Source organism: Puccinia triticina, chromosome 18A (genome assembly GCF_026914185.1).
Source record: "Puccinia triticina chromosome 18A, complete sequence".
Taxonomy (NCBI): domain Eukaryota; kingdom Fungi; phylum Basidiomycota; class Pucciniomycetes; order Pucciniales; family Pucciniaceae; genus Puccinia; species Puccinia triticina.
In genome coordinates this window covers 3,323,177-3,338,546 of record NC_070575.1, presented here as the reverse complement: position 1 = coordinate 3,338,546, position 15,370 = coordinate 3,323,177, and the positions used below count along the sequence as shown (strand labels likewise).

At 43.3% G+C, this 15,370-nt stretch overlaps 3 protein-coding genes across 3 annotated transcripts; all 3 read left to right on the top strand.

The window, feature by feature from the left end:
- Positions 1-2,446: 2,446 nt before the first annotated feature.
- PtA15_18A358 (uncharacterized protein) lies at positions 2,447-2,702 on the top strand (the record flags this gene model as incomplete). Its single annotated transcript, XM_053164888.1, has 2 exons — positions 2,447-2,545; positions 2,637-2,702. The coding sequence occupies 2 exons, from the start codon at positions 2,447-2,449 to the stop codon at positions 2,700-2,702; spliced, it is 165 nt and encodes a 54-aa protein (XP_053028853.1).
- Positions 2,703-3,586: 884 nt separating this feature from the next.
- Positions 3,587-4,850, top strand: PtA15_18A357 (uncharacterized protein; the record flags this gene model as incomplete). The annotated part of the gene is made up of 6 exons (XM_053164887.1): positions 3,587-3,766; positions 3,846-3,914; positions 3,986-4,195; positions 4,275-4,334; positions 4,413-4,447; positions 4,523-4,850. 6 exons carry the CDS (start codon positions 3,587-3,589, stop codon positions 4,848-4,850), a joined length of 882 nt encoding a protein of 293 aa, XP_053028852.1.
- Positions 4,851-9,543: 4,693 nt separating this feature from the next.
- Positions 9,544-10,027, top strand: PtA15_18A356 (uncharacterized protein; the record flags this gene model as incomplete). The annotated part of the gene is made up of 2 exons (XM_053164886.1): positions 9,544-9,661; positions 9,861-10,027. The coding sequence occupies 2 exons, from the start codon at positions 9,544-9,546 to the stop codon at positions 10,025-10,027; spliced, it is 285 nt and encodes a 94-aa protein (XP_053028851.1).
- Between the last annotated feature and the right edge of the window lie 5,343 nt (positions 10,028-15,370).

Sequence of the window (15,370 nt, the reverse complement as noted above, 5' to 3'; positions counted from 1 at the left end):
AATCCGAGGGGGTTAAGAAGAGCCACGCCCGGTTGCTTGTGGGCAGCATCAAAAAGTTTGCCCGCCATCTCCGAAGGCGCCGCAAACAACTCCATTAAAGTGACATTGTAATTTTTCTATCTATCCAGTTTTTTGTTGTACTTGATTCCTGCTTGATTTCCTTTCTTCTCTCTATCTCTCTCGATCTCCACTAAAAAGGTACACTATGTGATTTTATCCTGCTAGAAGTTGAGCCCAAAAAATTGTTGTCTTGATGAATTGAATGCAATATCAATGAATTGTTGTGTTTACAATCAAAATATCAGATTATAAGAATATCACAAGTTAAATTGTGTTTTGCTTATAAAAATATCAAAAGTTCAATTGGTTGTGAATGCTAAACTTACGAGCATCACAATGAAATGAGCATTTTTTTGGTGATTTATCATACATAGCAGGGGATCAATTGAATTCATTTCTAATGTCTCTACCATACATGTTAAGGGACAAAATACCCCGCGCCGAGAAAAAGTTTGCGAGTCAAGTCAGCTGTAAAAACAAAACTAACAAAAGATTCAATGACCTCGTAGTCCTCCTCGCCACCCGTAAGTAGATCCTCGTTGCGTTGCAAAGCCGACTTGTAAAACGCAAAGCCCTTCTCAATCGGGTTTAAATCGGGTGAATAAGCAGGAAGATACTGTAAAAGACACCCGCGTGCCTCGACTATTTCTTTGATGCGACCGTGGTGGTGAATCTGTGCATTGTCCATGACAAGCACACTACAAGGTCCAGGAAATGGGTTCATTGATGGGACCTGATCCAAAAACTTGCATCAGCAACGAAGCCCAGAAGAGAAATAAATTGCTTTGCTGACCAGAATGTGTTCCAGGAAAAATTCAAACGATGTCCGATTCATCGTTTCTTCCTGGACCATGTGCACAACCAAGCCATCGGAGGCAATAGCTGGGATGATGTTGTACTGATGGGTGCTCCTCTCGCGCGGCACCCTTGCGGTTCTCTGGCCAACCGGAGCCCAGCCTCTCGTTCGCATTGCCACCTCAAGCGAGACTCCCGATTCATCTAAGAATGAAATAATTAAGTATTAGAAAAGGTTCAGGTTGTTACTAGATGGAAATTACGTGCCTGTAAATACTAGATAGGAGGCTGGCACACAGCTGATCCGCGAGATGTAAAAAGCCCTGGCTTTGGGGTCCTGACAAGGGTTTACAGTTCTAATTGTTTTTTTGGACATGTTTAGTCGCTTGTGAAGGGTTTTAGAAATGGTTTTTAGGCAGACCGAGATCCCATGCTCCTCGACTAACGCCCGCTGGATTTCATCGAGATACACGGTCGGTTTTTCGGCAATCATCTCTCTGATGAAATCAACATCTTCGTCCAGCAATTCAAATGGCCGGCCTTGGGTTTCATACGTGGAGGGATCACATACAACAGCTCGTGTCCTTTCGTACAGATTTGTCCATCAGCGAAGAGAATCGACACTGATCGAAGAGGCTAACGAGGTGTTGATCTCGGCTAGAGTCTTCCCATCGAGTGCAGCTCTGATAACTGAGTATTTGAACTCAGCAGAGTACTTGCGATAACCCATCTCTACAAATCGTAAAAAAATCAGTACACGGAGATGAGATTTGGCCGGCTCTTCTGAATAATTGAGTTGAAAGATACACTCACCAGCTGATTTAATTTTTTGTCGCTGGATGGTTCCAACAGTATGCGGCCGAGGTTTAGCGGGCTTGATCGTTGGTGGTTGAGATTTGGCGGGATTGATGGTTTGCGGCCGGCCGGTGTTGTTGGTGAGCTGAGGAGGCCGGGGCGTGACCAGGGCTTCCCCGCCGGGGGAAAAAATATTCGGGGGTGAAAAAAAAAATTTGGGTCGCAAAAAAAAATAAACAAGCGCGGAAAACAGCAACCTTTCACACATCAGCTGTATGCACAAAGATGGTCTTTTTTTATGTGCAGACAATTCTCATCTCCTGTAGAGTGTGCGAAAGGAGCGAATAAGAAACCCCGACCCCCGATTGCCCCATTAGATATGTCCATTAACCATGCCGATGATGCCGTGTCATACTTCTACTCATGCCGACGTGCCGCGTTTTTCATTGGAAATTCTGGTGGAACCTGTCTGAATTCCGAAGGGCAGACCCTGGCAGACCTCATGTTCTCCCAATGAATTACACGTTGTATACAATTGTGGCTCTCAACAATCAAACTTTGTTGGACATCAGGTTTGTACATAATACACAGACATGAGACTTAATGGTCGCCGACGCCAAGTCCCAAAGGTTTGCATGGTCAAGTGGTTTGCGCAACCTGGTCCGTGGATAACTCGATGAGGAATAAATATCCTTTATACAGCTTCATACGCAGATAGTGGTGTCCCATTCAATTTTCTTCGCTTGCTTGGCAAACCCCATCAGCCTGATATTTATGGTCCATATACCTCAGCCCAATGCCTAGCGAAATATCGAATCTTGTTGATGCTGCCGAGTCACCTCCTGATGTCAATCCATATGATGCCATTGCGAAGATGTTGGAGAAGTTGCTTCAGGTTACTACTTTTCCGACCCTTTTCTCTAAATTTTTGCCGCTACCGAACGATGACATCACTGAACAAAGCTGACGTGACCCGATTCTTTTAGCCTCCCACAAGTCCACGTTGGTCACGCAGATTGAAAATTGCCTCCGTGGTGTTCTATTTTCTGTAAGTCTTTATAGTCCTTGGTGTTGGCAAACAAATCTGATCACGGAGATCCGCTGAGTTCAAGGGAATCAATTTGATTAAGTATATTCTTCCAAGCTGTGTATCTCTTGTATCAAAGATCTAGGATCAGCCCTTGGTTCAAGTTAAGGCGTAATACTCGTTGGTAGTTTCGCTCAATTCATGATAGAAATTGTTTCAGTGATAAGGCAACCTTTGAACTAAACATGTCCCTGTTGTCTCCAATTCCACAGTTAGTCTGATTGTTGTTGATATCTCCTGCTCCTCAGGACTAGTCTATTTTTTCTACGCACCACGTAAGTTAAAAATACCTCCGAGTTTAACCCGGCTCTGGCCGTCATTCAACTGATCATCGTATGGAAACCTAACAGCCACAGTATACACCATGCTGTCCTCATTGCTTTCTGAAGGGAAATATCAACCCAGGGGTTCAACAATTCTTTTGATATTTTGTCACAAATTCTTCCCGCTTCTTCTCGGATCTTGGTCAGTCAAGCAATTGTCAATCGCAAAGGTTCAAAGGATACGCCACTAACATTATTATATAACTTTTCCAGGGGTGGGTACTAGTTCGTTGCATATACCCTTAACCTTTTCGTTTGGGGGCAAATCAGACTAATGTGACCATCTTGTCGAAAAAGCATTTTTGTCGTTTTGTGCATGCCAGTGTGCTATGATCTTTTGGAACTCAAACTGGGCTTCTAACATGAATAGAGAGAGGTTACAAAGACTTATCAAATGGGTCTACCATACCTTCTTTGTGGGCGTCGCTTTCATACCGTTGCGTAGGTATATTTTCCCACATTCCGACAAGCATACCGAGCATGAATTGACTGTTACAATTAATATTTGTGGCATCCCAAAGCCTTCATGACCTGGACTTATGTCAAAGCGTACAAGAACTTGCGCGAAATGGAGACTATTGTAATAAATTTATCTTCAATGCTACACCACAAGGCCAATGCTTATGATCCGCACAAAGTCGGTGCATTCAGCGCATCCAGCGATTTGGGGCAGCTCCAGTCAGCGATGAAACTCGCGCCGCTCCGAGTGAGTAACCACGTACTACTTAAGCCAAGATTGTTTTCTGAATGAGATCCCTCAAGCTGACTAGTGTACGTGGTTTCAGCTCGAAGTGGCCAACAACCTTCGTCACGGCCTGATCATCTACTGCATTGATACTTGTCTACTGATAGTCGTAAGTCAAAAGTTGAATACTCCCGGTTGTGGTTAGCAGTCGAGCTTGACAGAAAGTTTTATCCCTCGCAGATTTACGCGCCTCTACTCTGGATTTCTTTTAGAGGCTTGTATGACAGATCGTCTCCGTCAGAAAATGTCGAAGCTGCCCTAGGGCCAGTGAAACCGGTCAAGAAAAACCCAATCAGTAGAAAACTAAACCGTGATCGACGAAGATTAGTTTCGCATGCCTTATGCGTGTATGTTAGCACTACGCTACATTTGCCACCCCTAATTCTGATGGTGAGTGTTTCTCTTTCTGGGGATTGAGCCAGTCTGTGGATATTGATTTGAACTTGTGCTTCGTCCAAATGGGTTTTAGCTTACTCGCAACGTGGATAACTTCATGACCGATCTGACTAGGCGTGAGATCACTTACCATGTAAATCCATTGGTTTTCTGTTTGGTTTGCTTTGCTCGAAAATGTGAATCTCAAATCTGGTCTTTCTGCATTTCGAAGGGCTTGAATGATCCACTGGCGGTCATGGCGAACATGTAAGCCATAACTTCGCAATCTATGAAGTGAACACACATCGCCTGACATTTCTCCATTTCTCCACTTCCCCGAAGTATCCTTCTGATTCTCAACGTCAACTCACATCATATCATACGTGCTCAAAAGAAGACAAATAGGCTAGACCCACCATATCGTCCTCCAGCTTGCGCTGCAGATCCAATCCCGGAACAGCAGAGAGGCATCTTGAAGGGCTTGAATGATAGGAGCTCCAAGGGATCTATTGTTGCCGACAATATACACATCGCTCTCGATAATTTACACGAAAATGTAGAGTATGACGAAAAGGTTTCACCATGGGCTATCTGCGCCACTCCGGGAGATCTTGACCCGATTAGACCGTTATCAGGTTGTGATCCACCTACAAATTATAGCGCCCGTTGATTTCCATAGAATTTTAGATTTTAATTTAACCTTTTTTGTTTTTACTTGTGACAACATCTACCAAGAAGAAGACAATTTTTTTGACATCTCTGAAGTTTTCATGTTTCACATTGCCCAAAGTCAAAAAGCTGCTGTTATGCTGATTTTTTTGCATTGTTGTTTTTGTTATAGAAAATATGAATTGTATGATATCCAATTCCGACCCTCCAAGTGATTGACCCAGTGATTGGCTACATAGTGTTTGTTTGTTGAGACCAATCACTACCCCTGTTGACTCATGAAGTCAAAGACAACTCAATGGTGGCCCACCATTGAAAGATTTCACACAACTAAGAGTGTGTATTTCAGTAATCATGAGAGGTCAATCTGTTATATTCTGTTCCTACTCTAAGCATTCTGACACCCACTCTTTGTTAGACTTGATGGTCCTGATATAGTGATAAGCAATGTCAATAAGACTTGTCATCCCAGGATTACATACAAGCATAACAGTGGATAATGTCTAGACTAAAATGAGCCTAGCATGCATCAGCGCACTTAGCTTAGTGGTTAAAGCAACACTCATGAAGTTTGGAGTCATGGGTTCAACATCTATGTTGGTTTCTGACACAATCCAGTATGCTTGAGACATGAGACAGGAAAATATACAGGAAGTACAATGTACCTAAGAGCAATTCTTCTAGCCACCTATGAGTGATATAGAGAGAGAGAGATAAAAAGGAAATGCTAATTGATATGTCTGCTTAAGCAGTTGGGTTTGCTAGCTGCAAAACTATATCAGCACTTCTGATCACTGGAACAAGTAAGGTGCATTAGTGATTGGTTTCTGACACAATCCAGTATGCTTGAGACATGAGACAGGAAAATATACAGGAAGTACAATGTACCTAAGAGCAATTCTTCTAGCCACCTATGAGTGATATAGAGAGAGAGAGATAAAAAGGAAATGCTAATTGATATGTCTGCTTAAGCAGTTGGGTTTGCTAGCTGCAAAACTATATCAGCACTTCTGATCACTGGAACAAGTAAGGTGCATTAGTGATCAGTTTTTGACTTCAAGGCACAAAGAGTCAGATGAGCTTAGGCAAAGAGCATGCTTGAGATGGGGGGGCAGTGAGGATGACTGGCTCACCGGATGCGGCTCAAGAGGGGCGCAATAGGGATTTTTAGGAGAAGAACCAATGGTGATATTGCACTGGGTTAGGCTATGGTAGATATAGGCTAAGTACACAGGGCAGACTTGTGGGTTGGAACACAATGAATATGCAAGGAAAAACAATGGAAGGCAATGGAAGGTGATGGAACTTGGCACAAGGAAACAGGTGACATTCACACTATCATAGACAGAGCGCGCGCGCACGGTACAAGCACAGTAGATCAGGAAAGCTAGACAACACATCAGATCAGGGATCAAGGTCACAAGCTGAAGTAGGAGCATGGCATGACTTGAGCTAAAAGGAGAGCATGTGAGTGACAAGCAAGGTGGATAGAGGGCAAAAACTGGGATTGGGGAACATGAGGCAGAAATAAGTGAGAAAGAAATCCAACACTCTCACTTGACTCAATGGTGCTTGTTCTTGAATCTATCCAATATGAGCTCTAAGCTTATTGGTGCTGCTCTTGTCTGTCATTCCCTAGAGCAAGAAATTAGCTACCATCTCTGTGATTGGGCTCTGCAGCAAAGAATACTTACCTCCTGTGAAGGAGATTCTTTTGCTGAGGCTGGGACCAAATTGGTTTTGAGTGGCGTCAGATTGGGGTGAGCTAAAGAAGACAAAGCAGTCCTCTAAGTTTAGTCAACACCGCAACTGCTGCGCTTCACTGATAAAAGTGCCAAATTAGCAAAGCGCAGCGGCCGTACACTTTTCCTGGCGCCAAAAAGCAAAAGCGTCAGCGGGTAGACGCTGTTTTCAGCGTCAGCAAAGCAAAAATAACGCTGCACAGATTTTCATTGTTAAATAGCGCAGCAATTTTTTTCCGCTTTTGCTGCAAAATAGCACAGTGAAAGCGGCACAGCGGCTGGGAGTGCTTTTCTTTGCTTTTAGCAGCTTTTCGCTGCAGAAAGCGGTTCTAGCACAGAGAGCTGCGGCACTTTTTCCCGCTGAGCCGCTTTTTGCTGTAAATGGTAGTGAGAGCGGAGAAAAAAGATGCACAAAAAAAAACCTTAACTGATTTGTGGGCAGGATTATCAGAATTTCAGGTAAATTCGCCGCTTTTCAGCGCTCAGCGCGCGTTTCAGCGCATAGCGCAGCGATTTTGCGCTTTTTCAGCGGTTAGCGCAGCGGAAGACCCGCTGCGCGCCGCTGAAATCTGTTTTTTTTTTCCTCCTGTATCGAGTAGCGAAAACCGCAGCGGTTCACCCGCTGCCAAAAGCTTTAGCGAAGCGGGTCCAAAACCGCTGCGCTTCCCGCTGTGGCAGCGCAGCGGTTGCGGTGTTGCTTTAGTCTCCACTATCCTAGCTGGGACAAGTCCAAGGAATGGTACTTACGGGTCTTGTAGTCTGATTTGCTTGGGCTGCCTTTTTCCATCTGCTGACGTGGCTGAACCTAAGATGGAGCAACGAGTTCAGCCTCTTAGACCTTCTGCACCGGGCGCTGAGTTAGCCCGGATTAGGGCACTTAGTTCTACCCCGCACCCGCATTGGGTTGAATCAACTGGGGATCAACTTAACACGGAGCTCAGTTTGGAGCTAGTGGGGTCTAAATGTAGACCCCACTAATCCTGGGACTAATCACAAAATGAATATTCATCATGCTTGTTAGCATGAACTTTATTTGTTTAGGTGCCAAACAAATAACATATAGGCACCTAAACACATAACCTCCAACAGCCTTGGACCCGCTAATCCCCACCCATACGGATGGCCAATTGGATTAGCCTATTCCAATTTTAATCCGAGCTAGTTAGCCCAGGCCAATCTAGCCATGGATGCGGATGCTCTAAGAGCATCTGCATTTGGCACTAAGTTAGCCCGGATTAGGGCACTCAGTTCACCCCCACATCCGCATCAGCTTGGATTAACTTGGGATCAACTTGACCTGGAGCTCCGTTTGGAGCTAGTGGGGTCTAGATGTAGACCCCACCAAGAGCGTCTGCATTGGTTGCAGATTAAGGGGGGATGAGCTTAACTAATCCTCCTTGGCAACCACATTGGGGGGGATTTAATCGGACTAAACTCCTCCCAGGAGCACAATTTGGAGTAAGCAGGAGTAAATTTACTCCTTGCTAATCGTGGGAGTAAGCGCTGCATGCAGACACTCCTCCCCACCCAAAAGTATGCACCAAACACAGCTTACATAAGCTGTAGGTGCATACAACATACTTACACAGCTTTTTGTCCCACATCAATGCGGTTGCTGGGCAGGATTAGCGCTAATCCAGGGGTAAGTGGATCTGTTACACTCGCACCAATGTGGATGCTCTAAAAGCATCTGCATCCTTTGCTAGATTAGCCTGGGCTAAACTAGCTCCAATTATGATTGGAATAGGCTAATCCAATTGGCCATCCTCATAGGTTGGGATTAGTGGGTCCGAGCTGTTGGAGGTCATGTTTTTAGGTGCCCAGATGTTATGTGTTTGGCACCTAAACACATAAAGTTCATGCTGAAAAGCATGATGAATATTCAATTTGATATTAGTCCCAGGATTAGTGGGGTTGAAATTTAGACCCCACTAGCTCCAAACGGAGCTCTGGGACAAGTTGATCCCTGGCTGATCCAACCCAATGCGGGTGCGGGGTTGAACTAAGTGCCCTAATCTGGGCTAACTTAGCGCCCGGTGCAGATGGTCTAATTGAAGGTACCCAAGGCTAAGAATGCAGCTAGAGTACCGGGGTCCATGATGTAGTTTGATGAGATCTTTTTTTAATTGCAAACTCTTAAAACCAGTAGTAGTAAACTTAAACAAGAAAAACAATTGTTAATATAAATGAAATCATCATGAATGTGATTGAGAACAAGTTTTTACCTAGGTTGAAGATGTTGATTTTTTTTTTTCTTAGACTAATTGAGATACTCGAACTAGGATGAGATAGATAACTATAAGAAAAGAAAAATCATACAACTGGAACATAAGTTGAGGAACGTAAAGGTAAACCAAACAGAAAGCTCAAGTACCTATCCTCCTCCCCCTAAATCGATTTCCTCTGTGAGATTTATTGAGTTTTTAGAGACTGAGCTAAACTGTGAGTTGGAACAACATGAGTGAGTGAATAGGTTCTTGAGGGTTTGAGTTCTTCAAGAGTTACCTTGAGTTAATGATTCAGTTCGGTTGATTTACGGCTTGGCTTCTTGATCGCTTCTGAATGATGATGGTTCCGGTTCTCTGATTGAGGAAGTCTTCTCACCAAGAATTTACTCGAAACATAACTCGCATGTTGACAGTGCATGTTACATGCAAGTGACATTTCATCCAACACATGAGCATAGTCAAAAACAAAACGGTTATCATGCAGACCGGGAGGGCGGTTTAGAGAACAGGCCCAAGCGGCGGAATGAGACTCAATGCGAGTGTGGATTATATAGAAGCTAGAATCCCCTGTACAGGAATGCAATCCACGCTCCCCTCTCCTGAAGTTTTGTGGTTTCCTCATATCAATATTTCACCATCATTAATCACGGAATATTGATTTTTGAATAAGTTATCTATTACCTTGCATATTTAATTGATTGCTATGTCTTGCAAGAAACAAACCATGGGCAAATCGACTAGAGAAGCAACCAAGGCAAATACAAAGAATGCAAATAAGAACGTACCAGTCAGTAAAGATAGACAAGAAGACCAAATCCCCAAGGGAGAGACAGAATTGTTAGGTAAGTCCAGTACCAGACCACTGTGTAGTTGTCATAACTACAGGAACATTGGGAATTTTCCAAGTGAACTGTATAGATATTATATTTCTTCAGTAATAGTAGTGCAAAAGTAGTCCGAATAACTGCTTCAAGCTATGCTTATGCAGAAACAAGGATACTGACTTGTTTGAGATTGTTGTTATTTGCAAACGCATCACAGAACCGTGTACCAATGTAACTCCGGGTCAAGAACCTGTCAAGAAGAGCACTGGCATCGAAAAGAACATAGGCGATGTCTTCAATTTCGAAGAGGACAAAGTCGTTGAGTCTAACCTTAGAGGGAAAATGCCCGCAGAAGGAGAACATGAGTTTTTAGATTTCATTTGAGCGGTCCCTGGCTATTAATATACAAACACTATAGTTATCAAGCAACCTTATCATATTCAGGTCACTAATGATCTATTTGTTTAGATTCAGACGCAGATAATCCAAAAAGCAATACAAAATTGTTTTTATCAGAACAAGCAATTTCAGCGTTGAACGGGGGCAACTCCGCATTGGCTGGAGCGTTGATTAAAGCCGCGAACAAGATCAAGGCAAGCAAATTGTTGATAACAATCTAGAAGACTCTCAAGATGGCGGTTTGATGTACGCTGATGTGGGAACTACTCATGTTCACATCGGTTACACACCATTCTTGGATGCGAACATAAAGAAGGTGAGAGGCCCTCTACCCTTGACAATTTTCAATAAGTTATGGCGACATAACTTGATGGCCTGGAATCTGGAGAAGAGGCCAAAATCTGATGAATCTTTGAACTCGAGCTATAAGGGGTTCCCTTTTGTTCCTGAGTGGCATATGACTCATATGCACTGGACGTTCAACCATTGAGATTTCCACCAAACTCTTGCGGAAGTGTATAACAACAAGAATTTTGCAGATATGCTTTTAAAACACAAGAAGAATGTCGACTTCATTTTGAACACTAGATGCTTCATGATTGGTTTTTGCTACAATATGTTGATGAGGTCAAATACTTTTGCACATAGAGTCAACGTAAGAGGTGTAATGAAAATTCCTGACATTACTAAATTGAAAGAAGAACTTGTCAAAGAATGCTACAATACATGCAGGGAGTTTGATGAGCTCAAATGGGATGAAAATTATTATGCGCCAGGCTATGGTTTCTCACACATCAACCCGGTCACCGGTGCTCCTAGATTAAATCTTCAAGCCAACAATTTTCATAACGTTCCGAATTCCAATCAAACCCAATTCGGTAACGCTAGCCAAAGTTTCCAAAATTGTGGACAAAACAGAGTGTCACATGTTCCGTCAGGATCCAACCAAACTCAACCAATGAATAAGGCAAACCATCAAGGTCCAAGTCAAGATTCAAAGAAGCAAGCAAGATCAAATTACAAAGGTTCCAACTGGATTGAAGGCTTTGGGGAAAAGAGAGCTGCCTCAAATCCTCCCCCTTCTTCAAACACAAAGTAGGCCCTAGTTTGATGTTCTTATCCCACATTTTGTGGAATTTTGTTGTCCCAAATTCTATACTACACCCTTTTTTGTCCACGGAGACAACACTGGGTCGGCGCAAATGCGCTATTTTTTAGCGTAGCGTTAGCGCAATTGCACGCATATGCGCTAACGCTACGCGCACGCGGTGCGCAGCTATTTTAGCTGATAGCGTAGCGTTAGCGCTGATGCGCGCAATTGCGCTAACGCTACACATGCAGGGCGCAAAAGAGCGCGCGCTACGCTGCGCTACAGCGCTTTTAGCGGAAAAAAAGGCCTTTTTTTTCCGCTAAAAGCGCTGTAGCGCAGCGCAGCGTAGCGTAGCGACTGTAGCGGTGCGCTAACACTAACAAATAATTGGCGCGCTGTTAGCGCCGCTGAAAATTAGCGCAGCGTAGCGGCGCTAACAGCGCGCTAACGCTATGCAAAATAGATGGGCGCTTTTTGCCGCTACGCTAACGCGTAGCGCTGAAATAGCGTAGCGACCCAGTGTTGACGGAGAGTTCTTTTGTTATCCTTTTCCTGTCATTTTCTGATTTGCTTGTTTTTCTTAAATTTCTATCATTTGAATGGGTATTCTTTTACATTCTAGGAATGAGATTGTAATACCGGATTGGCCACACAAATTAGAATGTGAAATGAACATTCCCTTCTGGGAATTTGCATTGAAAAAAGCCAGAATACATGAAATGTATCACGACATCCTGCCAGGTTTTAGATTTGTTTTTGATCAAGGAATACCAACACACAGGTTGGGTGATATGAAATGTTTCATTCCCCCAAATCATTGGTCAGCAACACTAGCAGCGGATAATATTACGAAATCTTTTGAGAAAGAAGTCAGAGCAAGGAGAATGTTTGGACCCTACTCAAAGGAACAAATGTCTCAGAAATTTAAATTTTTTTGTTTGAGTCCTCTGGGCGCAGTCGTAAATAATGATGGCTCCGTGAGACCAATTAATGATCTCTCATTCCCAAGAAACGACCCAACCATCCCGTCCGTGAATTCGTTTGTTGACGCAAAAGATTTCAAGACGACATGGGATGATTTTAAGGTGGTGGCAAAAATTTTCAAATCACTGTAAAGTCCGGTATTGCTAGCCCTCTTTGATTGGGAGGAAGCATACAGGCAGATTCCAACCCATCCTTCTCAATGGCCATTTATGGTAGTACAGGATCTAGAAGGAGGCTTATACCTGGACACGCAAATAACATTCGGAGGAGTTGCTGGTTGTGGTTCTTTTGGTAGGCCAGCGGACGCATGGAAAGATATTATGGAAGACAAATTCAATCTAGTGAAAATTTTCCGCTGGGTTGATGATAACCTTTTTGTGAAGCGGGAATCCTCTCTGACACAAATGAATGACATAGTAAAACACTCAACCAGACTTGGAGTTCAAACGAATCAAGAGAAATGCTTGGGTTTCTCAGACAAGCAAAAATTTATTGGCTTTATTTGGAACGGGAGGGATAAGACGGTCTGGCTACCCCACCAGAAGTTGTTGGAAAGGATTGATCAAGTACTTATCTTCCTGATTGAAGTCCGAGTCTTCTCCTTTAACAAAGTGGAAGTTTTAGCTGGACGGTTGAATCATGTCGCATACATCCTACTGCAGCTGAAAGCTTATTTGAACAGTATTTACAAATGGATGGCAAGCTGGCATTTCATCTACGCGAAACGCCAAGCACCAGTCAAAGTTTTAGAAGATATGGAGGTCTGGTACAATACCCTAAGGACTTTCAATCATAACCGGTTGATTCCAACAAGGGAACCAGTCAACATAGAGTGGGTTGGTGATGTGAGTACGAGTTTTGGCATCAGGATCAAGATTGGGTGTTTATGGTCTCAGTTGCAGCTTTACAACAATCAACCCACAGAAGGACGCCGTAATATTGCCTGGTTGGAAACAGTAGCGATACGACTTGGAATTCTGATGCTTATCCACAAAGATCAGATAGTAGCAGGGTCAAACTTGATAGTCTGGACAGAAAACAATACAACTCTAGCTGTAATTGAAAATAAAAAGTCCGGTGACGTGGTGGTAAACAATGAGTGGAAGATTATCCAATCACTCATAATGAGAGAACAGATTGACTTGACAGCAGGAAGGGTAAAATCAGGTGATAATACGGCTGACGCGTTGTCACAGGGAATTAAGGGCACGCACAAAGATATTAATAGGGTCCTGTTCAAAATTCCGGAAGACCTGGCAATGGTTTTGTATCACTGATCTACTTAATCCCAGTGATGTTCTCTTTTGGTTTTTGTTTGAGATTCACTAAGCTGTCCTATCTCCCTGTTTTTTCCCCATCCTGATATCTCATCAACCTTTTTCTTTTTTCACTGCTTTTTGCACGTGTCTATTCCTTTCTAGAGTTATAATAAACATGAGGGTGTCTTCTTCTTTTTTGAACCTTTCATTGACATGGAAGTACCAAACTGGAAATCTAAGCTCAGCTGTCTTTTAATGGACGGTTCCTTACCAAAGGATTTGCAACCTATTGACAAACATATTCTCTCAGCAAGGGCAATGTCAACCTTGGTTGGCTATAACTGCGCTGTGAAAAAGTTTCTGGTTTTCAAACAACAAACAACAAAAAAAGATTTTGTACTACCCATATCTAGCAATGACGTCAAAGAGTTCTGCTTTTGGGCAGGAAGGAGCCTGCACACAAACTCAAGACACAAGATAAACTCCGCATCGTTGAAAACTACGTGTACGGACTAAAGGCATGGCATGGATTGCACAAGAAGCCTTTTCCTTCAATCACGGACAGACAAGTGGAGCTAATCCTGACCGCATCCAAGAAAATTGACGCGACCCTGCCAAAGAAACGACCCAAACCTGCAATAATGCTACAGAACTTGGTGTGTATTGTGTTGAAACTCTGTCTTCTGTTTCCTACTCACTCCAAAAATCCCATACATATATCATTTTCTTCCTCTTGATGATACTCGATATTATAGCCTGTTTACATCTCAGTTATGTATTTCTGACCAACATCTTGTAGTCATGAACCCTGACATTATCGGCTTATCAACTCTCCAAGTGTAACTTGTCTTCTTGCGTGTGATTTTATTCATTATGGTGCTGTTTTTTTATTCATAACCTCATTTTTTCTCACCCACATTTTGACCACATGTACATAGACTACTTATACGGTACTAGATACATGTGAATCAAAATCATTGGTTCTCTCCTTCCTTTTCCACTCCGCCTCTGAGCCGCATCCGGTGATTCATCCATCATCACTTCCCCTTCTCTCGAGCACCCTCAAGAGCTCTTCTCTTTCTCCTTGCCAGCAAAAAGTCGAAATCCCAACAGATTGTAAATAAAATTTCCGTTGGTTCAGAGGAAGATAAAGCAATATCAGATCTGTGTCTCGTCGCCTTCTGGGGAATGGCACGACTTGGGGAACTCACCTACGGAGCCCAAACAGGCCCACTGGACATACAACACTCCGTTTTGACAAGCAATGTCCGGCAGATGCAAACAGAATTCGGCCGCAATATGTACCTAACTATTTGGAACACCAAAACCACCAAACCCGGCTCCCCACAGAGTTTGGTTCTACACAGCTTGAAGAATATGTTGTGCCCTGTTGAAGCAATTGAACAAAGACTCATGGAATCTTTGGGCTCTACAACTTCCCTGTTTGGGTATTACTCCAACAGGACACGTTATCATCTACAGAGGGCAAGGACCGTCAATCGGATCCAATCTATCCTGCAGATGGGCCATTTCGAAGGTCTGATGGGCCACTCCTTTAGAGTGGGAGGCGCATCCCTGCGGAGCGCATTACGGGTATCCACCAAAGACATCTGAGACCTTGGCCGCTGGAAATCATCGTGCTATAAACTATACATCAGACCTTATACGGTCAAGGATGCAACTATTAAATTACGTTTAGCGTAATTAGCGCTAACTTAGCGGTTTTTGAGGCCGCTACGCTACGCTAGATTGTAGCTTAAAATCTATTACATTTAAAGCTAACAGGTATTTGAGAAAAAAGTGCAATTTTAGCTGCAAATTACAGCTAATTTAGCTGTAATGGGTAGCTAATTAGCTGTAATTTAGCTGTAATTTAGCGTTAGCGTGATTTAGCGGCTTTGTATTACAGCTAAAACTAACAGCCAAAATCATTAGCGGCCAACTACTACGCTACAGAATTAGCGCCGCTAATGTAATTAGCGTAGTAGTTGCTTC